The sequence below is a fragment of the Leptonychotes weddellii genome, chromosome 4 (assembly GCF_054177405.1).
Source record: "Leptonychotes weddellii isolate Sample4059 chromosome 4, ASM5417740v2, whole genome shotgun sequence".
NCBI lineage: Eukaryota > Metazoa > Chordata > Mammalia > Carnivora > Phocidae > Leptonychotes > Leptonychotes weddellii.
In genome coordinates, this window is record NC_138372.1 from 38,147,691 (window position 1) to 38,172,735 (window position 25,045).

The following is a 25,045-nucleotide window of genomic DNA, read 5'->3' on the forward strand; positions in this document are numbered from 1 at the left end:
ATCATGGTAGCTAGATAGATTAATTTTACCTGGTAGGAAAGGAGATGATCTCTCTTTGTCTTTAATATGACCTCATCTCTTGATTCATCTTTGTCAGGTAGATAATTCTTGACCATAAAGACTGGACTGGTAGAATTTACCATACTAGCAACAGCCTTCTGCCTGTATGGGGCTCTCTGTGATAAGTGACTAATGACTTCTCAAGAAAATAAATCTTAACAGGGAGCCAAGGAGATCCTTATTGCCTGATGTGAAAGGGAGAAGAAAGTAGGATTATCAGGAACCAACCCTGGAAAGTGGAAATAAGGTGCTGGAAATCGGCCTGGTGAATTTTTGGTTGCCTGCTCTGATTTTCTATAGCTAGGCCTGTGCTTATTTTAGGATTGAGTTGTATACTTTGATCTTTCCTGTCTTTCATAGCAAACCAGTGAAAAGATTATTATGATTATTATTCCACACATAAGATGAGTAAAAACCAGAAGCTAAAACCTGGAATTCTCATGGGGCGCCTGGGTGGCTCAGATGGTTAAGCGTCTGCCTTCGGCTCAGGTCATGATCCCAGGGTCCTGGGATTGAGCCCCATATGGGGCTCCTGGCTCAGCGGGGAGCCTGCTTCTCCCTCTCCCTCTGCCTCTCCCACTGCTCATGCTCTCTCTCTCTCTCTCTGTATCTCTGTGTCTCAAATGAATAAATAAAAAATTAAAAATAAATAAATAAATAAAACCTGGAATTCTCAGTGCTTGCTTATTTCACCCTGCTATTTTGCCTTTCCAAACAGATGTAACTATCTTTAAATGCCCATGTTATGTGGTACTGTGTATAGGAATTTCGCCTAAGGGCAGCTCATTTTTTTTCCCCCTCCTGTGTATTTGTTATGTGATCTTGGTTAAGATTTTTGTTTTCAGCCAACACTTTGACTTTTCTTATTGCTGATAGGCTGGTCATCTTGCTCTTGCTTTTGAATTCGGTCTTGTGCCCAGCTTCCTCAATTGTATTTTCCTTTGAAGTTTTCAGTGTTGTAGTAATATGGTTTCCTGTCAGTTAGTGTTGGTTGGTATTGGTTTGCTCCCTTTGTATTGTGATTCTAAATAAATTTAGTATGTTCTTTTTCCTACAGGTTTTCTGTGCTTCCTGCTGTAGCCTGAAATGTAAACTGTTATACATGGATAGAAAGGAAGCTAGAGTATGTGTAATCTGCCATTCAGTGCTAATGAATGGTAAGTATTAAAACAGTTTGAATACGCAGTTGAGACAAAACAAGAGAATTCCTATGAAAAGGCTACTGTTTTTTCCTGCCTTTCTCTATAAGTTGCTCACCTTCTCAAAAGGCACAACTTTAACTGAAAATATTGAGCTAAATTTCCATGTTTTGAAAATATTGTAGAATTTCAGAATTCCTATGCCTAACTTAATGAATGAATGCTAACGTCAGGTAAGTTTTCCAGGAAGAATGGAGGTTCTCGTGGCAATCTGGTGCTGTGTGGCTTTAATGTTGCTGTGACATGACTGAAGTGGGCTGGGGGTGGGAGGCTATTGACTACTCAGATGATGAAATATTAAAATTGGGCTGAGGTTTTCCTTTCAAGGGAAGCTATCTCTAGGGAGTACCTTAATAACTTAAAATATATTCTCATTAACACCTTGTTTCATTTATCTTGTTAAAAATAAATATTTTAATATCTAAGATCAAATAGAGAAGTGCATTTTTCTATCAGTTATCTCCTTAATACTACTTAGATTGTTATAAGGATATTCGTTTTGAATTTAGTTATATGGTAAAAGAATATGGCCAGGAGAAGGTAAATATAGCTTGTCCAGTGTTCATCTTTTATGGGACTAGAAATGAATCCAAGGGAATTTTAGTTAAAAATTTTAAAACAGTATTTTTGTAAAGAGATAAAATGAAATTGATCAGGCTGTAGTATTTTCTCTTTGAGTACATCTTTGCACAGTTGCCAGAAGAATTACTAATAAAATGTTCAACTTGGATACTGCTGCTGCCTGTGCCAGGGTCATGTGCATCCTGGAGGCCGGAACCTATCTGCTTAAGACCCCTCCTGCTCTGTCTGTCTGCGTTGCTCATAGTGATGTTTTCCTGTTGCTGGCTTATTAACCTCCTGCATGTCAGTTAATCTGATGTGTTCTGATCTCCTGTGATCCACCCAATTTCCTCCCATTTCTGAATTCTTGCAATTTTGATCAAATATTAATTCATTCTCTCTTAGGGTCAATTTTTAGATGGTAGTTATTTCACTCATTTGCTCAATTGATGATTTTTGTTCCTGCTTTCATTTTCGGACACATATCCACAAAAAAGAGCACGATACTTATTTATAGTACCCAGTACCTCTTTTATTTGATGAGGTCTTTCAAGTTGATAGCTTCTTTTTTTTTTTTTTTTTAACTTGGCATAGCTAAAGATGAAGGAAATGGCAGAGGATTCATATGGAATACTTATTTTAATTAAGCCAAGGATACCCTTACCAGGGGATCCTAAAATAATCTACCTTTTCTGGTTTTTCCAGTGTCTTTCCTTTCGCATGGCTTAGCGAAGTCTTTTTCTGAATATTTAATTTGATGCTTTTCAGTGTTCCCTATCCCTTTCTCCCTTTCACCTTTTCTCTTCCTTCCCTCTTTCTGCCAGTGCTTTCAAAGGAACATAGCTATTGTTTTTAGCCTTGTCCTGAAGTTTGGAGGCAATAAATGTTCATAATCTTATGGATCATTCTTTGATGTTGAATGAGAGTTTTTAAAAGATGCTTAAAAAAATTGAGTGGTGTCCATTCCTGGGCATGTGGTATTACCTGAACCTAGAAGATAACATTTGATATCTTTCATTTCTGTAGCATCTTTCATCCAGTTTACTTTAAAAACAATAGTTGATATGTCAGTATTTAGTTAGTAAAATTATAGAGTATACAGAATCTTAACATATTTGCGATCATTCATATTGGTTGATGGCACTTAAATGACATTGGCACATTTTCATGTTCAAATGGGTCCTCTGCTTTTGAGACACACCAAAGATGTGAAATGGTTGTTTTTGCTGGATACTCTTACACGAGGTAATGATTACACAAAAGCAGAATTCACAGAAATGTTGAGATGTGTTCTCTTGAGCTTTAGGCTTCAGAATTTTTCCAGTGAGATTTTACCTCAACTAAGAAGAACATAGAAGTCTATAAATGAAACCAAAAATATCATACGATGGAGTTATGCTATTTTAGTCCCCAGTTTTGATTTTCGATAGAACTTTATAAAACGCATCAAATATTAAACCTGCCCCCCCCTTGTCTAAATGCTACCCCAGTTGTAAATCCTTAGTAAGTTTGATGTTTCACTCCCTCTTAAGGGAATGTATGGTCTCTTAAAGGAGCCAGGAACCTAGTCATTAACCTCAGACTGATCTGCTATCAGTCTGTATCAGAAGTATCACCTAATTCTTATTTTTGCTTCCAAATAGTTTACCTAACTAAATGGTCTCCTTTATTGATTAAAATCACCTATCTCCTTAAATACTTTCACTAGCTGGAAGAGAGACATACTATAAGTGTTAATGAGGAGGAGCTACATTATTTATCCAATATTGTGGAGGTCTTAATGTCCATATTTTGCAATCCATTCACATTGATTGTCTGTATTTGCTTTAGCTCAAGCCTGGGAGAACATGATGAGTGCCTCAAGCCAGAGCCCTAACCCTAACAATCCTGCTGAATACTGTTCTACTATCCCTCCCTTGCAGCAAGCTCAGGCCTCAGGAGCCCTGAGCTCTCCACCTCCCACTGTGATGGTACCTGTGGGAGTTTTAAAGCACCCTGGAGCAGAAGGTAGGGGATCATGTGCTCTTCTCTCTCTTTTTCCTCACCAAGTTCCTCTGAAAAGGTGCTGATGTGATTTTACAGCACGAGTCTTTAAAACGCTGTAGATAAGTCCCTTTGGGTGGTTATTAAAGTGGAAGGAACAAGATGAGAAATGTGTCAAGACTATTTCTGGGCAAATAAAGAATAATACTGTGTTGCCTGATATTTTGGAGGCACCTCTAAAAATATGCTAATACCCTGTCCAACTTAAGAATGGAGTGATTACACTGCTTATACTTGAAAAAAGAGGGGCACCTGGGTGGCTCAGTCGTTAGACGTCCGCCTTCGGCACGGGTCATGATCCCAGGGTCCTGGGATCGAGCCCCGCATCGGGCTCCCTGCTCTGTGGGAAGCCTGCTTCTCCCTCTCCCACTCCCCCTGCTTGTGTTCCCTCTCTCGCTGTCTCTGTCAAATGAATAAATAAAATCTTAAAAAAAAACAAAAAAACCAAAATGATCTTATGTTAAAAAAAAAAAAGATACAGGATTTGAGGTTGGTCTGTAAAATCCTAGCCTCACACCTACCTTAATGTTCTTTGTAGGACTTTATGAAAATGAAGAATTCTTTCTTTGGACCAGCCCATTCTAATATTGCTTTTTGGAAACACATTGCCATTTTCTCTTTTCATTTTTAATCTATCCATATAAAAATATGAAAATATTGTTAGGTACATAGACCTTTATAAAATCCAGAACTTTAATTCTGATTATATCACATGATAGGTAGGAAATTATAGGCTCAACTTATTTTAATTTATTATATCTTTAAGATTATGATATTGTCAGATGAAAGGCACTTTGTAAGTTCAGGAGATTATCAGTAGTAAAAACAACAGTTATGTATTTCCTTAAAATGATCTTGTCAAGAAGTTTCCCTTGATAATTAAAATCAATCTTCTTTCAGTAATTTTATGTCTTTTTGTCTAGTAATATTCCCTTCCCCTTGCTAAGTAGCCCTCCTCCCCTTTTGAAGATCAAAGACTTCTACTGATATTGTCATATTCTTCCCCATTTTCCCCTCTTTTCAGATCATCCCTTAGTCATACTCCTTGTGTTTTTATGAGTTCAGGCTTGCTTTCTTAAAATCTTTATTCTATTTACTTCATTTGTCATTTTTGTTGTTCTTCCCTAGTCTTTCTTTGTTTTGGCTGTTTGGAATTGATTTCCAAAACTGGATTTAAAGAGATCATTTCATCAGACTTAGTTTTCCAGCTTTAACCCTATTGCAAACTACTTTTTGCACTGCCAGATGAGTCTTTTTTCATCTTCAGCTACACTTCAGCCAAGGATCTGGTCTCTTTGCTTCCCAATTCTCTTATATATCTGTGCCAACTCTTCCTTTATTAGTAAATAATTCTTCAACATTCTTCAGGGCATCTTTTGCCCTTTAAAAATACCATATCACTTTTCCAGATATTTAATTCCTGTGGAAACCTCATACTTTTAGGAAATGTAGATATTTATTGCTAGACATTTTTTCCCTGCTATTAATTTATTTCCTAGGCACTTAAGCCACCTTTCTTAGTTTCTCTGTCAGTGATACGGAACAGAGTTATGTGATGTAATCATAAGTGTACTTAATATTTTAAAGCAAAGTTTTAAATCTCTAAGTTACAGAAGTAAAGAATATATTTAAACTCATATTTTATTATTTTATAACCACTTTTATACACTGTTACAGTCCTTGTATTTATAATTATAAGATGCTAAGTAGTGATTTCCTTATACTTCTGGAATTGGTGACCTTCTCTTTCTTTGATGTTAGAAACCCTATCAATATCACATTGATGCCTGTTTTATTTTTCTGGCTCCTCAAGTGGCTCAGCCCAGAGAGCAGAGGCGAGTTTGGTTTGCGGATGGGATCTTGCCTAATGGAGAAGTTGCTGATGCAGCCAAATTAACAGTGAATGGAACTTCCTCAGCAGGAACCCTGGCTGTGTCACATGACCCAGTTAAGCCAGTAACTACCAGTCCTCTACCAGCAGAGGTAAGAGAACAAAAACAGCAACTAAAAGTGAGTACTTAGTTTACTCAGCATTGTGCTGCTTCTGCCTTGCCGTTTTCTAAGTTGAGTGACCTTTCTGTGGAACCCTATAAGTTTCAGATACAGTTTAGTGCATATGTGTGTGTGTCTAGGGTAAAGTGTGGCAAAATCAGTTCTTGTTTGCTCTATATTTGGAGGTGTTTTTTAGGAGAAAGATTCTTATGAAGGTTGTTCTCAGTGAGCTCAGGCTACTGCTGTAGTTAGAGGTCGTGCAGAGGGAATCCTGCCCCCTTTGTACATTGGTTTTCAAACTGTTCCCCAGGTTCTGCGGTGGCCTCTTGGGAGTGCCATGGTGAGGAAGGGCCAGGCCATATAAAGATGGCTAAGGAGTCCCTCTATTCCTTTATCTTCAACAGAGCATCTCTATTTCTTCTGTTCTACCTTTTGGTTTCTTTCTTTTTTGAGAGAGAGAGAGAGTGGGAGAGAGCACAGGCAGGGGCAGAGGGAGAAGCAGGCTCTCCACTGAGCTGGGAACCTGACGTGGGGCTCGATTCCAGGACCCTGGGATCATGACCTAAGCTGAAGTCAGTCACTTAACTGACTGAGCCACCCAGCCGCCCCTACTTTTTGGTTTCTATGTAAGATTTTTAAAGATTTAATTTTATTTACTTATTTTTAAAGATTTTATTTATTTATTTGACAGAGAGAGAGACAGCAAGAAAGGGAACACAAGCAGGGGGAGTGGGAGAGGGAGAAGCAGGCTTCCCGCTGAGCGGGGAGCCCAATGTGGGGCTCGATCCCAGGACCCCAGATAATGACCTGAGCCAAAGGCAGACGCTTAACAACTGAGCCACTCAGGCTCCCCAAAGATTTTATTTTTAAGTAATCGCTGCACCCACCGTGGGGCTCAAACTTACAACCCTGAGATAAAGAGTTGCACACTCTACCAGCTGAGCCAGCCATGTGCCCCTGATAGGTTTTTAGAATATAAATTTTGTTTGAATGCAAGAGGAAGTTCTAGTGAATGAATGTTACCAGGAAACAAGTTTCGGCTCAGTTTGCAAAACTAAACCAAGTTAGTTATTTTACTTCTGTCTCTTACATTGTTCAACACTCTATTTTAATACTTATCTGGTAAAATGTAGAAAAACAAATTCTATAGGGCCAGACTAGAATATATTTTTCTCATCTTTAGGGCCCAGTAGAGTGCATGGCACTTAATAGGTGCTCACTGAATGAAATAAATTCCTTTTCACAGATGATATATATCAAGTAGAGGCCAGATGACCACTTTCTGTGATACTAAAAGATGGATTTATGCATCATTAAATAATAAGTTAGAATAGATTACTTTATTTCCTGTACTAGGCTTTCAAATCAGGTAATAATGGTTTGTCAATAAAATTTTCCAAATCTCCTCTTACATCATGATGTATTGAGAACAGTGCAAAATTTTTAGCAAGAACATTGCAAAATTTTTAGCAAAAACCCACTAAAAACTGATAGAGTCCTAAATTATAGACAAAAATATAGTAAGACATGGACATATTTTTTTTTAAATAGTTTTAATCTTTATTCAAGTATAAAATCGAGATAGCGAAGTGCTTAAGGAACATTAATCTTTAGGAAGCCACTTGATGAACTTACAGCTACACCCATGCAACCACCACTGGGTTTCAGCCAATGTGAAAATACAGACCATTTCCATCACTCTAGAAGGTTCCCTCATGCCCTTTTTCTGTCAATACCTGTCTGTTTTTCCCCCAAGGTAACCATTATTTGATTTGTATCACCAGGGATTTAGTTTTGACTGTTTTTAAATTTCTTTTTTTTTTTTTTAAGATTATATTTATTTGACAGAGAGAGCACAAGGAGGGGGAGTGGCAGGCAGAGGGAGAGCGAGAAGCAGGCTCCTCACTGAGCAGAGACCGATGTGGGGTGGGGCTCGATCCTAGCACTCTGGGATCATGACCTGAGCCGAAGGTGGACTCTTAACTGAATGAGCCACCCAGGCGCCTCTGTTCTCAAATTTCATATAAATGGAAACATATAGTATATAATGTTTTGTATCTAGCTTCTTTTTTTTTAATATTATTTATTTATTTGACAGAGACACAGCGAGAGAGGGAACACAAGCAGGGGGAGTGAGAGAGGGAGAAGCAGGCTTCCCGCCAAGCAGGGAGCCCAGTGCGGGGCTCGATCCCAGGACCTGGGATCATGACCTGAGCCGAAGGCAGATGCTTAACGACTGAGCCACCCAGGCACCCCTTGTGTCTAGCTTCTTAAACTAATGATTATGAGATTTATCCATGCTGTGTGCATCAAAAGTTACTATTTTTTTATTGCTGGATAGTGTTCCATTGTATGGATATACGGCAATTTATTCGTATTCCTGTTAATGGACATTTGGATGGTTTCCAGTCTTTGGCTCTTATGAAGAAAGCTGCTATAAACATTTTTAAACATGTTAAAAAGAGTTTTTAAACGCATTTAACATTTTTTAAAGTTTTTTTTTTTTTTTGCTTAGTTGTATAGAATATAGTGAGGAGAGCATTATTCTAATAGATCTTTGAGATATTCTATTAAATCGTTAATTAAGTGGATTTAACTCCACCCCAAATGTGTGTTTCAACATTATACTTTGTTAACGTGTAGTTAATGTGATCTTCATATTAATGCAAAGAAAAATGAACATATAGTTTTATTTCATTGCATAGTAAATGAAAACAATGACTTAATCTGTATTTTTCTAAAGATTCATTTATTTATTTGAGAGAGAGAGAGGGAGAGGGCAAGCATGGGGAGGGGCAGAGGGAGAGGGAGAGAAATCCTCCAGTAGACTCCCTGCTGAGCCTGGAGCCCACCATGGGGCCTGGACCCAGGACCCTGAGATCACAACCTGAGCCGAAATCAAGAGTCGGATGCTTAACTGACTGAGCCACCCAGGCACTCCTTTAATCTCTGTATTTTATCAGTTAATTTTTCCCTCTTGTCTCTGTATCTCTGTATTTTATCAGTTAATTTTTCCCTCTTTTTTATTGTGGTAAAATATACATGACATAGAACCTGCCATTTTAATCATTTTTAAGTGTACAAACCAGTGGTATTAAGTCCATTCACATTGCTGCACAACCATCACCACTATTCTCAAAGTTATTTTTATTTTATTTTTATTTTTTTAATTATTTATTTTTTAAAGAGAAAGAGGGGGGGTGGGTAGGGAAGGAGGGAGAGGGTAAGAGAGAATTTTAAGCAGGCTCCATGCCAGCACAGAGCCCGACAAGGGGCTCAGTCTCACGACCCTGAGATGACCTGACCTGAAATCAAGAGTCAGGGATATTTAACCGACTGAATCACTCAGGCATCTGTCAAAGTTATTTTTAAAAAGCAATGTAAGGGTGGCTGGGTGGCTCCCTGGGTGGCTCAGTCGGTTAAGCATCTGCTTTTGGCTTAGGTCATGATCCTAGGGTCCTGGGATGGAGTCCTGCATCTGGCTCTTTGCTCAGCAGGGAGCCTGCTTCTCCCTCGGCCTGCCACTCCCCCCTGCTTGTGCTCTCACATGCTCTCCCTCTGATAAATAAATAAAATCTTAAAAAAAAAATACATAAAAAAGCAGTGTAAATGAGACTTTAAGTGGACCCAAATGCATTAAAGTTTCAGAAGTTGAGATAACTTTGAAACTTTGTTTCTGTTGCCACTGCAGTTTTTTTTTTTTTTTTAAGATTTTATTTATTTGACAGAGAGAGACACAGTGAGAGAAGAACACAAGCAGGGGCAGTGGGAGAGGGAGAAGCAGGCTTCCCGTGGAGCAGGGAGCCGATGTGGGGCTTGATCCCAGGACCCTGGGATCATGACCTGAGCCTAAGGCAGATGCTTAACGACTGAGCCACCCAGGCGCCCCTGCAGTTTTTAAAAATATTTTCTTTTATGGTAGAGGAAACCCGGGTAGAGAAAGCTTTAACCCAGGCTACAAGGCCTCTTCCCTCATTATTATGATTTGGTGATGTCAAAAAGAGAAACTCTGCAGTTGGAAATATTTTCATAGTATAAACCCAGGCCTTTGGGAAACCACAAGTTAATGAAAAACTTATGCTATTTTTCAAAAAGTATGAATTCCACATTTTCACTTAAATTCACATTTATATTCTCAACAATATTCTGCTAAAGTTGTGACCTCTCTGTAAAGCTCACTTTGCTGATTTGCTTTTTCTAGACAGATATTTCTCTGTTCTCTGGGAGTATAACTCAGGTTGGAAGTCCTGTTGGCAGTGCAATGAACCTAATTCCTGAAGATGGCCTTCCCCCCATTCTCATATCCACTGGTGTGAAAGGAGGTATGTGGACTTACATATTTAAACAGGGATAGTAATTGCAGGATGCCGGATGTTGTCTTCTAATTAAGGGAAAGAGAGAGAATTCAAATGATAACCACCTTTTTCTTCTCCAACAGAGAAAACAACCACTCAGTGCCATGAAAATAATTGTTGCTGTTACTGATAGTTTTAGAGTAGATATTTATGTTTTTATATTATAAGGTCATTTCATTGTTCAAAGGACATATTTTTAATTATAGTATAAATGTACTTCATTGACAGTTTTTTCTTTATATTTCAAAGCACATAATACTCTGAAGAGTTGCTTATGTTTCTAGGATTTGGCCCACCTGACTGAACAGTCAGGACATTAACTTTTTGTTTTGCAGTATATTATACATTCTGAAATGTACATATAATAAATGGAGAGCACTGAATGTAAATAGTAATTTTATTGTTAAAATTTTTAGTGAGTTCTGGTAAGAAGTAAAATGACTATCCAATCAAAAGAATGCTTATCTTTATGTGAAAGTCTGTTGTTGATAGATGCAGATCAGTATCTAGTTAGTACATTTTTAGGAGATGGTTTGTTAGTACTCTTTCCACAGTTTTGTCCTAGTCTTCTACCTGGTCTCCTTGCCTTCAGTCTTTCTCTCCTTTATTTTATCTTCCATGTTGTTGCCAGTCATCTTTTTAAACATAGATATTATCATATTGCTCTGACTTAGAAACATTCAGTGGATTCCCAGTGTCTTCAGTATAAATTAATTATTTTAGCATACAATGTTCCTTATAACTTTATCTCAACTTACCTTTCTAACTTTATTTCCAGCCAATAACCCAGTACTTCATGCACACTACAGATCGTTTACTGTTTTCTGAATATTCACTTTCCACCCTTCCATGTTTTTTCTTATGCTGTGGAATAGTCAGGAGAGAATGGGCTGCAAAACTGGACAAACTTGGGTTTTAATCCTAGTACCCTTATTTTGAGCTGTGACCCAGTGGGCAGGTTATTTATGCTCCCTGAATCTTTTTCCTAATCTCAAGTAACTACACCTACTTAAAAGTCATTGTGAATATTAAATCAGATTTCATACCTGAAACTATTTAGCAAGAACAGTGTCTGGGGCAAAGTAGATGTATAATTAATACTTTCCTTATCTTCCTTTCCTCTGCCTAGACTACCCTTGTATACTGTAGACTCCTTGAAGAACTCCTCAACCTTTCAAAATCCAGATTAATGAAAAGCTCCTCTCTGAATCCTTACCAATGCTGCTCTGTAGTAGTGTTTTACATCATCTCTGTTTGAATACAAATTCGTTTTTTTCTTTTAAGATTTTATTTACTTTAGAGAGAGAAAGAGAGCACATGTGCATGCATTAGCAGGAGGAGGAGCAGAGGTGGAGGGAGAGGGAGGAGAGAGGCTGGAGTAGATTCCATGCTGAACGTGGAGCCCAACATGGAGCGCAATCTCACATCATGACCTGAGCCAAAATCAAGAGTTGGAGACTTAACTGACTGAGCCACCCAGGTGCCCCTGAATAGAAATTTTTATAGACCTTTACTATATTCTTCTCTTACTATAATTTAGGTATTTTATAGGTCTGATTCTTTCACTTAGACCATGCATTTCTTCAGGCTTAATTCATGCTCGTGTCTTCTCCTACCATGGTGCTGGGTCTGTTGCGAGCTCTCAGCAGTGTTGGCTGAAAGTATCAGACTGTGCTGAAAGTATCAGACTATAAAATCCAGCCATGTCCCAGATAGTTCAACTATGAACTTTCATGTAAGTTAAGCGTTCTTTTGATTATATAATCTTTGCTACTTTACTAGGATCCCCTAAAAATATTCTTTTGTTAATAAAGTTACTACTTAGGTTCAAATTTTGGTTATTTTCATGAGTCTTAGATTTAACTTACAAGAAGTTAAATTGGCCTACTCTCTTGTTTAAATAAGATTCCATTTTCATTAAATCTAATTATTAAAACCTCTCCTACTAAGAAACAACAACTGTTTATACTTACTTAAATCATATTACTGTCTCTTGCCCAGAATTTTGCAGTTTTGTATTTCAGTGGAATAACTTCATACAAATATTTTCTTTTTAAAAGTGACTTAGTATTTTTCTTTTCAATAAATATTTTCATTGGTAGAGTAGACATTTCCCCTTAAATCCATAAAATTTTTTGGTTTCTGTTATTATCCATGATTTTGACCTCAAGCTGGGAAGACTACCATCATTCAAAATGGCGTAACTGAATATCACATACTGTGCTTTCAGGGATTAAATGGGAAAGGTTCTGTGCAGGGTCTCAGGTGTTAACTTGTCCATGTTTAGAATCTGTTGTGTGATTTAGTGGTGATTTTGGTGATTGATATATGCGCTGAACTCTTGACTTAGAGGAAGTGTCTCATGAAACCAGTCACTTATGATAGTTTTAGTTTATTTTCTGGGTACTTTTTTTTAAAGTTTAGTTTTTTAATGGTAAAAAAAAAATCTCAACAGTACAAAAGAATATAGAATAAAAAGTAAGATTCTTTTCTACCTCAACCCCTCAACATCCTTTCAGAGGTAAGTAGCGTATTATCACTTTCTTGTATATCATAGATTATTTTAAATGTTGGTCTTAGAACATGTAATATGTGAAATTCTTGTTATGATAGTTGGAGAATTTTTGTTAAAGGGCTGTCTTTATTTTTCTTTTTCAAGTTTTTATTTAAATTCTAGTTAACCTATATGGTAAGATTGGTTTCAGGTGTAGAATTTAGTGATTCATCACTTACAGACAACACCTAGTGCTTATCAGAAGTGCCATCCTTAATAGCCATCACCCATTTAGCCCAACCCCCTCCCCATCAACCCTCAGTTTGTTCTTTATATATAAAGTTAAGAGTCTCTTATGGTTTGCTTCCCTCTCTCTCTCTTTTTTCCTTCCCCTATGTTCATCTTTTTGTTTCTTAAATGCCACACAAGTGAAATCGTCTGGTGTTTGTCTTTATCTGACTGACTTACTTCACTTAACATAATACATTCTAGCTCCATTCAAGTCATTGCAAATGGCAAGATTTCTTTCTTTGTGATGGCTAATATTCCATTGTATATATATGCCACCTCTTCTTTATCCATTCATCAGCTGATGGACATTTGAGCTCTTTTCATAGTTTGGCTATTATTGATAATGCTGCTACAAACAGCGGGGTGCATGTGCTAAAGGGGTGTCTCTAGATTATGGCATAAGTCAGTTTGTGGAGAAGTCTATGTATAGGATAACCATGTTCTCATCCAGACTGGACTGGGTCACTTTTGAGAATGAAAGGGGAACTCTTAGCATTACACTGAGACAGCAGTATAAACCTGTGTTCACCCTATCTGTAAATCAAGTGCTTAACTCTTTCTTGTGAATAATCAGCCAATTCCTCCATCAGATTTCTTGATTTGTCCCTTTAACTAATCTTTTACATTGTTTTCTTCCCTTACAGACTATGCTGTGGAAGAGAAACCATCACAGATTTCAGTAATGCAGCAATTAGAAGATGGTGGTCCTGACCCACTTGTATTTGTTTTAAATGCAAATTTGTTGTCAATGGTTAAAATTGTAAATTGTAAGTTAGAAATTTGTTTTTTAAAATTAAAATGAGATACTTTACTGACTCATAGATAATAAGTAAAGCTTTCAAATTCATTACACACAGCATTTTTATATGGATGGAGCCACATCTTACTGAAAACTGGGTACCAAAGAAATTGGTTTGTATAAAATAACATATCCCAGAGGACAACTATGGGACTAACTGAAACTCTTATGAGATAGGTGAATTCTCCATGGAGGAAAGCCAAACAAAACTTCCTGAGATGGATGTGCTAAATCACAACTCATCACCAGAGTAGTTGGAGGTGGACAAATTATCCAGGAGGGTCAAATAATTTACGTGCTAGATTTATTTATTTATTTATTTATTTATTTATTTATTTATTTATTTATTTAAGCTTTTCAGTGTTTTTAATGGACATAGGTAGTAATTGTTCAACAACTCCTTAGAGAATCTCCGCATTTTATTTTTTAATTTATTTTTTAAATTTTATTTTATTATGTTATGTTAGTCACCATACATTACATCATTAGTTTTTGTTCCATGATTCATTGCATATAACACCCAGTGCTCCATTCGATAGGTGCCTTCCTTACTACCCATCACCGGGCTAACCCATCCCCCCACCCCCCTCCCCTCTAAAACCCTCAGTTTGTTTCTCAGAGTCCATAGTCTCTCATGGTTCAGCTCCACCTCTGATTCCCCTCCTTCATTTTTCCGTTCCTGCTTTTTTTTTTTTTTTTATAACATATAATGTCTTATTTGTTTCAGAGGTACAGGTCTGTGATTCATCAGTCTTACACAATTCACAGCGCTCACCATTACATGCTAGATTTAAATCTCAGAAACCTTAATCATTTGCAAACCTTTATTTGAGAGAAGGGTTAGTTAGCTAACACATAGTAAAACTTCAGTACATCATAAGTTAAGATTCAGAAGAGACTTCTTAATTCTTGGGGCTAGCTTCTGGGCATCAGAATGAGTAAGAGGACAGTAAATTAGCATCTTAATTCCAGGATGGTGTTGGAAAATAGAAAATGCATTTATCCTGGGTGAATGTCAATAGGCAGAGCTTTGGAGAGAAGCACTGGAGAACTGTCTTCTAATTCCCACTGGGTACTTATTTTAAGTTGACCTCGGACACCAGAAACACCTATATGCCACTTACTTTGAGGTTCTGTATTAAAGAGTGCAGGCTCTGGTTTACTTGTTAATTGTACCCTTGTATATTTGGCCAGTTATTAATGCTTGCCCCCTTTCCTTCTAGGATTAAGTTTTAAAATAATTTGTGAAATTTCTATTTACCCTATCTAGTTTATAAGTTACATTTAGAAAATAGCTAACCCAGAATTCCTGAAGTGTACACCATCTTAATACAGTTGTATTGGGTGCTTCCTGTTTAGGTATATAAAGAAACAATTCCCAAAGTGAAGGAAAGGGAACTTCTATTAGTTTTGATTTACATTGTGATATCTATATATTTGAATCTTATTTCAATTCCTTTGGGGATCCTATTATGTATGGAGTACAAATGATAAAAGTGTCAAAGATTGAACATTATTTTTAACTACATAGGCTTGTGCTGTTGGGACTCTACAATGCCTTAAGGTGAAGAAGTAGAAGTAAATAGTCCAGAAAAGCCATTCCTTCACCACTTTTTACAGGATGAAACCAAGTAAAATCATGTTGCTGTTTATTTAGAATTTTCTCCCATAAAGGACTATAATTTAAAAAGCTAGAATCTTGGGGCACGTGACTGGCTCAGGCAGTAGAGCATGCAACTCTTCATTGATCTCAGGATTGTAAAGTTCAAGCCACATGTTGTATGTAGAGATTACTTAAAAATAAAATCTTTAAAAAAACAAAATAAAAAGCTAGAGTCTTTCAGTCACAGATGAAATTTAAAAAGTGTATTTAGCCCACAACCTGAATCCAAAGCTATAATACTGGCTTTTGTTGTTTCTACATAAGTAATTTTTTCTCTTGGTAAAGTGAATTTATTTATTTATTTATTTATTTATTTATTTAGTGAATTTTTTTAAAATACAGGTGGGGGGATATATTCTTTAATCATTATAGCCCTAGGATACCTAGTTTTATTTAATTTATTTTTAATGAAATGTTTTCTTTCAATAATGAGTTAAAAGTTGCAAGCTCATTTTCTTTCACTATTACTTCTTTTACTTCCCTTCCCATTGTTTTTCTAAGTATCCATTTAAGCCAGAGGCATTCGTATGTTTTATTTTCTACAGTAGTTCTTTGGCTCAGTTCATTTATAGTTACAGTTGAATTGTACAGATTCAATATGACCGATTTTGTTCTTTGCTGTATTTTAACAGATTTCTGTGCATTTTTTAAAGGTAAGGATTGAGAAGAATGTCTTTATTTTTATATTTTTATTCCATTCATAGATGTGAACAGGAAGTGCTGGTGTTTCACAACCAAGGGAATGCATGCAGTGGGTCAGTCTGAGATAGTCATTCTTCTACAGTGTTTACCGGATGAAAAGTGTTTGCCGAAGGATATCTTTAATCATTTTGTGCAGCTTTATCGGGATGCTCTGGCAGGTGGGAATGCTTTATGACTTAGTCTGCATTCTTTATAAGACAATAAAAATTTGGGGGGCGCCTGGGTGGCTCAGTTGGTTAAGCGTCCAACTCTTGACTTAAGCTCGGGTCTTGATCTCATGAATTCAAACCCGACACTGGGCTCCAAGCTGGAGTGTGAGCCTACTTTAAAAAAAAAAAAAAAAAAAAAGATGAGGCGTGCCTGGGTGGATCAGTTGGTTAAGTGTGTGCCTTCTGCTTGTGTTGTGTTCCTGGGGTCTTGGGATCAAGCCCTGCATCAGGCTCCTTGCTCGGCGGGAAGCTTGCTTCTCCCTCTCCCTCTACCCTTCCCTCTGCTTGTGCTCTCTCTCTGTCAAATAAATAAATAAAATCTTTAAAAAAAAAAAAAAAAAAGATAGGGCCACCTGGGTGGCTCAGTCGGTTAAGCGTCTGCCTTCGGCTCAGGTCATGATCCCAGGGTCCTGGGATCGAGTCCCGCATCGGGCTCCCTGCTCCGCGGGGAGCCTGCTTCTCTCTCTGCCTCTGTCTCTCTCTCTGTCTCTCATGAATAAATAAATAAAATCTTTAAAAAAAAAAAAATAAATAAAAATTTTTGGACTCAGATGCCAAATAATAGTTACAAATTTGGAAGTCTGGCATTGGACTTTGGTATCAGTGGCAAGTTAGAACTTGCTAAGGCTTAAGGAAATATAAATTTTAGTACTTCACCTGGTGTGGTTGTTATTATTTTATAAAGGCTGGAATCAAAGTTGTAAGATAATCCATTGACCATGATGTAAGAATATTTTTCTCTGAGTGGCTTAGGGGTCATGATATTGGTACCTGGTAGAAGGAAGCATAATCATAACTTACTACTTGTTTCTTCAGCTAACAATATATAATCATAATCATAAATATTCTTTATTTAATTTTCAAATTTTAAAAAAACCACTGGCATGGGCAACTTTATTATGGTTTCAAAATAAATTATAAATATTGTTAGCCCTACCAATGTAAAAGTAAATGCATAGCTACTGGAAAAGACTAAGGATAACTAATAAAAAGACATACTATTATAAGTTGAGAAAGAAGAAATATTTATGTGTATTATTTGGCATTACAAAGTTAATCTCTGATTTAACGGAGGAGGTAAGAAGCGGTGTAGTTGAACTAAATTCTCATTATCATAACAGGAAGTAAAAAACCAGTATCTGTGGTTGACAAATAGGGAAAGAGTAGTATAATAACTACAACAAATGTATAATAGAAGAGATTGCCTCTGAGGAACAAGCCTTGGAAAGGGGAGTGAGGTTGACCAGGGTATTAAAATTATTTTCATGTATTACATGGTGATATTTTATAAATATATTAAAACCATAAATTAGGGATGCCTGAGTGGCTCAGCCGGTTAAGCGGCTGCCTTCGGCTCAGGTCATGATCCCAGGGTCCTGGGATCGAGTCCCGCATCGGGCTCTTTGCTACTTGGGGAGCCTGCTTCTCTCTCTCCCACTCCCCCTGCTTGTGCTTGCTCTGTCTCTCTCTCCCTCTCTCTCCCTGACAAATAAATAAAATCTTAAAAAAAAAAAACCAATAAATTATTTATACTTTCCAAATGCAGTAATTCCCCTTGTGGGATTCTATGCCAAAAAAATTACCTAAATTGTAAAATATACTTTGTACATGAAAGTGTTTATTGCAGCATTACTTAAATTTAACACAAAAATTTAGAGGTAACCTAAATACCCAGCTATAGGTGAAAGGTTTAAAACTGTATTATACTGATTAGATGTATGCATCTTTTTTAGAGCATTCTTTAGCCATCAAAAGTAATATTTATGAATAGAATGTAACAACACAGAAAATGCTCTTGAATTAAGTACAAAAGCAGGATATAAAATTGCATCTTTAGTGTGATTATAGCTTATCCATAAAAGATTATGCCTTTATGTCTTAGTCTCTGTGATAATTTAGGTGTTATATTACATAAGGACAAGACAATACATCGACAACTGACCACATACCTATGAAGTATACTTTGGTATTTACTGTGTCAATTCCAAAATGTATGGGGTTAATATGAAGTCATTTAGAACCTTCAGGCCATATAATACTCAGGACCTAAATTTATTTCCAGAAATGACCTGAAACACTTACTTTTCTCCTCAATTTGGATGTATTCACATATAAGAACTATAAACAGAGAAATGGCATTGGGGGTCCAAGCAATTGTATATTCATGTGGGTTTTGAGAGGGAATTAGGGGCTAAAGCGTGGGAGGTTCATGAAAGTATTGTTCAGGGGTCCATCCTTTATTGTGTAGGCAATGAGGAACAATTGGAAAAAATGAGTGACAGAATCAGATTTGCATTTTAGAAAGATGACTTCAGAAGCAATATGAAAATGGATCAAAATCTTTGTATATGGTGGCAGGTAAGAGTTAAGAAGCAGTAACAGTGGGTAAACAATATTATAGTAGATAAGCACTAGAATACTGCTTATATATTGCTGATATATACAATAACATGGGTGAATATCACAGACATTGTGCTGAATGAAAGAAGCCAGGCACAAAAAAGTACATATTACGTGATTCCATTTACATGATTCTCCAGAACAGGCAAAATGAGTCTGTGGTGATAGAAATTAGATCACTATTTGCCCGGGGTGAGTTAGGTGTGCAGGTGTTGCAACTGACTACAGAGGGGCCCTGGGAGCTTTCTGGGATTATATAAATATTTTATATAGGATAGGGATGATAGTGATAGGGATTACACGAATGTTTACATTTGTCAAAACTATATTGAACTATATACTTAAAATCTCTAGGTTTTATTGCATGATATTATACCCCAATAAGATTGACTTAAACATTTTTTTGTTGAGATATAATTGACATGTAACATTAGTTTCAGATGTAAAATATAATGATTTGGTATTTGTATTTAGTGTGAAATGATCACAGTAAGTTTAGTTAACATCCATTTTCATACATAGTCAAAAATCTTTTTCTTGCTGATGAAAACTTTTAAGATCTCTCTTAGCAGCTTTCAAATATACAATACAGTATTGTTAACTGTAGTTCCCATGCTGTACATACATCCTCAGTACTAATTTGTGTTATAACTGGAACTTTGTACCTTTTGACCTCTTTCACTGATTTTACCCACCCTCTCAACCCCCATCCTTCCCCACCAGTCTGTTCTCTGCATCTAGGAGTCCTATGGTTTTTTGTTTGTTTGTTTGTTTTTTAGATTCTACATATAAATGTGAGATCATGTTGTCTTTCTCTGACCTCAATATTTTACTTAAAATAATGCCATCAAGTTCCATCCATGTTGTTGCAAATGACAGAATTTTCTTTTTTTATGGCTGAATAATATTTCATTGTGTGTATGTATATGTATATATATATATATATACACACACCACATTTTCTTTATCCATTCATCTGTTGATGGACACTTAGATTGTTTCCATGTCTTGGCTATTGTAAATGATGATGTAACAAACATGGGGTGTGTTTTCATTCTCTTCAGATAAATACCCATAAGTGGAATTGCTGGATCATATGGCAGTTCTGTTTTTTATATTTATTTATTTTTTTAAGGATTTTATTTATTTTAGAGAGATAGTGTGAGTGGGGGGAGGGGCAGAGAGAAAGGGAGAGAGAGAGAATTCCAAGCGGACTCTGTGGAGTGCGGGGCTCAATTCCAGGATCCTGAGATCATGACCTGAGCCAAAATCAGGAGTCAGACGCTTGACTGACTGAGCCACCGAGGCGCCCCAGTTCTATTTTTTATTTTTGAGGAACCTCCATACTGTTTTCCTTAGTGACTGCACCAATTTATATTCCCAGCAGTGGTGCAAGAGGGTCGCTTTTCTCTATATCCTCACCAACACTTTGTTATTTTAAAATTGATTTTTAAAAAAGCTCTTGTCAGGATCCAGCAAGAAATTAAATTATCAGGGTTTAATAAAGTAATATCAGTGGGAACAAAGAATATTGAGAAGAAATAAAAGACAGTGATGTTTCAGTTCAATAGGATTTGGTAACTAACTGGATGTGAAGGGTGAGAAGAGGCAAGTGGCTTCAGATTTCTGCCTTGGACATCTGAGTGGACTTTGTTCTTATTCATCGAGATGATAAATAGAAGAAGAACAGATTTGGCAGAGGAGCAGGAGATTGGTTCTTTGTCCAGTGTTAAATTTGAAATATTGACAACAGATGGTGATATGTAAATGGACAATGAATATATGGATATGGACCTCAGGAAGTAGGTCTGAGATTGGGAGACCTAGCATTTATGTGATTGTTGAAACAATGGTTATGAATGGGATAGGTCAGTGAGAGGAGACTAGATGTGAATGGAACTCTGAGAAATACCAACAAGGAAAGGCTGTGAATCATTGCATGAGTCATTAAAATATATGTTTACCATAAGTGGTTACTCACTTTTCAGAATTATCCTTATATATCAGTAGAATTCATTTTGAACTATCAAATTAAAATGCAAAAATTCTACAACAAAATTACTTTGAACTGATAGTAAAGTAATGGTGATAGTCTGAGGTCAGACTATAACCCATGTAAGCTGTTTTAAATATTATCTATAATACAGATGAGGGCATGTGCATGTATATCTGAGTAAAAAGCATTTCAGAGGCATAAACAAGTAAGCCATAAGAGTCTCTCCTCAAGTAGGAATCATTTCACAGCTCATAAAATACTGGGACTAGGAGGTATCTTAGATCATCTGGTACAAACTCTTTGTTTTTTAGATGAGGAAAATGAGAGGTGTTAAAGGCTTATCTAAATTACAGACCTAGATGGTGGCAGAATTAGGACTAAGGCTCACAGACCAGTATTCTTTACATTATGTCTATTGCTTCTATGTGTATATATTAATAGTACAGCAGTTTTAAAAAACAGGTATGCATAATACCTGTGTTATGCCTGTTTTATTAAGAATCCTGCTTTTAGATCATCAAGGTAGTAACTTGATATATAATTTCACCATGTTTTTTTAAATAAGTGGAAACATCTTTTAAGTGTTCTGAAATGATCCTAGTGTTTTTTCTCTTCTGTGTAGCACATTGTGTGGAATCGGCAAATTCTGTCTTAAATTTCCTGAATGTGAAATCCTATTTGAAAAGTCTGTCACTTGTGTGGTGATTACTTTGCCATAAATTACTCGAAAACCCTTAGAAGCCCTTGAATGAATTTCCTTTATAATTTCATATGAGTTTTTAATCTTAACTACATGTATTTAATAATAACGTGTGTATATATATATATGTATCCATATATGTTTATTTAGCATCTGTAATTTTTTTTGTCATACATAGTTGCTTATGTTTTCCACAGTGAGGGGGAAATTTACATTTTGTGAGTAATAACATCCTGAGAGTTTTGGGATGCCTTGTGGTTATTATAGTGCCATGGGAGATTGTAGGTTGTGTATTGTTTCTTGCCATTTCTCCTCCCTTCCTCCATGTTTTGTACTTTTTTTTTCCCAGACAAACATTCAGAACATGGATTTGAATGAAATGAGAATTGTATCTACCAGATTATTTTTTCTGGAGTTAATCTCTGGTTGTTTTCCTCTCTTACTCAAAAATCTTCATGGGTTTTGTATTGCCTTTAGAATAAAACATGTACTCTGGTATTCAGTACTCTGTGTAATCTGATCCTATTTTCTAGTCTCATTTCCACTAGTAGTCTCTCAAACTAAACATTTCTCAGTTCTTTATATACTCTGATGATTTCTTACTTCATTACCCATGATCGTGGTGCCTCACCATCACCATGCTATTTCGTACTATCCCAACTATCTGAATCCTATCAGTTTTCTTAAGTCTTATTCAAAGATGACTTTCTCCACGAACTCTTTCCTAATAATCCTATCAGATAGAAGTAATCTCTTCCTCTAAACTTTTTTATTTATCTTTAAAAAATTGTTTGGTATATATAAAAGAATGTAAATATATATATTTTAATAATTATGCAAGTTATAAAGCATAACAACAAAATAACCATCCATAAACAAAATACTCAACTTGGGAAATAAAAATGAGCAACCCACTGAAGCATTGATCAATGACCAATCCTGATTATATCTTCCTTCCAAACTTCCCCAGCCCTTAGGCAGCCACTGACTTCAATCTTGTGTTATAGTTTTCTTGCTTTTCTCCATAATTTTATCACAAATGTTTTGCATCACTAAGTATTATAATACATTGTGTTATGCATGTTTTTAGACTATACAAATGGTATCACACTGTATATATTTTATGTAGTTTGCTTTTTTCATTCCACCATATGTTTCTGACATTTGTTCATAACTCTAGTGTTTCAGTCCATTCATTTTCAGTTACTGTTTTATACCTATTATATAACTTTACCACAGTTTATTAATTCTGATGAATAATTTGCTGTTCTTACCAGTTTATGTTATTCAGCCATGTTCTTTAAAATATTTGTACATGAACACTTAGGAGTAGAATTGCTGGTTTGTAGGGTATGGATATCTTCGACTTTATTAGATGATGTCAAACTATTGCCCAGAGTAATTTACGAGTTTATATCTATGTGTCCCCATCCCCAGCGTATAAGAGTTACCAACATTTGATATTATCAGGGTTTTAATTTTTGCTAATCTGGTGGATATAAAATAGTATCTCAGTATGATTTGCATTTCACTAATTATTAATGAGGCTGAGCATATATTTATTGGCTATACATATTTTGTCTTCTGTGACAAATATGTCCCTGCTTATCTCTTTCACCCATGTTTCTATAATACTAGTATTCTCTTGGGGATTCCTTTAATTATTTTTTTTAACATACATTCTCAATTATGACCTTTTTCTAACAGTTAAGTTATTCAGTATGTATTAGTTTTCTATTGATGTGTTTCTAAGCGACAAACTTAGTAGCTTGAAATAACACACATTTATTATCTCACGGTTTCCATGGGTTAGGAGTCCAGGCACAGCTTAGATGAATCATCTGCTAACCGTGCCTCAAGGTGTCAGCTGTAGTGAGGTTTCTCATTTGGAGCTCAGGGTCCTCTGGTTGTTGGCAGAGTTCATTTCCTTGCAAATCCCCATTTTCCTCATATCTGTTGGCTTTGGGAGCCTGCAGTTCCATGGCTTCCTGGCTCCATGGATAGTTTACAACAATGATGTTTCCTTTCTTCCAGGTCAGCAGGAGTATATGTCTCTGCTTTGAATCTCTAGACCTAGATTTATCAGCCCATGCTGATAATCACCCCACTGATTAACTCCAAGCCCACTGATTAATAACCTAACCTGGGGGTACATTCCATTTTGTTCATAGGTGCTGCCATCGGTCAAGGAGAGGGAATTAAACAAGGCATATATGCCAGGAGGCAGACAGAATTCTGCCACCCACACAGGATTTTTATCCTCCTAAGCATGACACAGACCTAAAACATACTTTACTCATCTGGTACGTTCACCAGTCTTACTGTTGTTGCCTATAGTTTGTTTTGCCTTTTGTTGTAGAAGAAAAATGTTTTTATTTATATTTATCAATCCAGTATTCATTGTTAGTATCAAAGATCACTATCATTATTCAGTTCAATCAAAATTACTAAATTTGCCATTATATTTTCTCCATATCTGTTGTTTTAATATCTTGTGTTTCCATTTGGACTTGCTTTTCTTGCTGAAATACTTCTTTTTATTAGTTCTCTTAGTGAATCTTTCTGGTTGGTAAACTCCATTAGCCTTTGTATATCTGAAATTTTTTTATTTTGCCATCCCTCTTGAATAATTCATTGGTTACAAAATTCTAGGTTAACAGATTATTCCCCCCTCCCTTTCCTCTCCGTTCTCTCAATCCTTACTTTCTTCCTTTTACCTCCCCTTAGCAAGTACTTTGAAAATATGACTCCATTGTCTTTTGGCATCTTCAGTCTAGTTTTTTTTTTTTTTTTCCGCTCTTGGACTTTTAGGATTTTCTTTTTATCCTTAATTTTGTGCAAGTCTATTACTAAAGTTCTCTGCGTTTTTGTAGTCAGGTTTATTGAGGTATAATTTATATACAGTAATATTCACCTTTTCCGACATAGAGTTTAGTGAGTGTAGATTAACAGATACAGTCAGGTAACCACCACGAAAATCAGCATAAACAATATTTCCATCATCTCTGAACCTTGCTTCATGTCCCTTTGTATTTAATCCCCTCCCCTTAACTTCTGCTCCTGGCAACTATCAATTTGATTTCTTTCCCTATGGTTTGGTATTTTCCAGAAGGTTTTATAAATGGAATCACACATTTGTATTTGGCTTATTTCATTTAGCATAATGCTTTTGAGATTCATCCATATGATTGGATGTATGTATGTAGTGTAGTTTATACATTTACCTACAATGTATGAAAAGTTCCAGTTATTCTGGATCCTTGCCAGCACTTGATACTGCCTTTTTAAATTTTTTTTAAAATTTTTAAATTGTTATGTTAATCCCCATACATTACATCATTAGTTTTATTTATTTATTTATTTATTTTTAAAGATTTTATTTATTTATTCATGAGAGAGGCCGAGGGAGAAGCAGACTCCCCGCGGAGCAGAGAGCCCGATGCGGGACTCGATCCCAGGACCCTAGGATCATGACCTGAGCCGAAGGCAGACGCTTAACCGACTGAGCCACCCAGGTGTCCCTACATCATTAGTTTTAGATGTAGTGTTCCATAATTCATTGTTTGTGCATAACACCCAGT

General features: G+C 36.3%; 1 protein-coding gene across 2 annotated transcripts in view; it reads left to right on the forward strand.

Moving 5' to 3' along the window:
• Positions 1–25,045, forward strand: part of ZFYVE9 (zinc finger FYVE-type containing 9) — a 173,014-nt gene that overhangs the window by 99,215 nt on the left and 48,754 nt on the right. The window contains exons 5-10 of one of the 2 annotated variants that reach the window (XM_081816939.1): positions 1,118–1,217; positions 3,651–3,827; positions 5,677–5,846; positions 10,057–10,177; positions 13,640–13,762; positions 16,162–16,317. In XM_081816939.1, coding sequence (XP_081673065.1) covers positions 1,118–1,217; positions 3,651–3,827; positions 5,677–5,846; positions 10,057–10,177; positions 13,640–13,762; positions 16,162–16,317 — 847 coding nt within the window. The remainder of the gene's footprint in view (positions 1–1,117; positions 1,218–3,650; positions 3,828–5,676; positions 5,847–10,056; positions 10,178–13,639; positions 13,763–16,161; positions 16,318–25,045) is intronic. The other variant, XM_081816940.1, reaches the window with a different exon arrangement.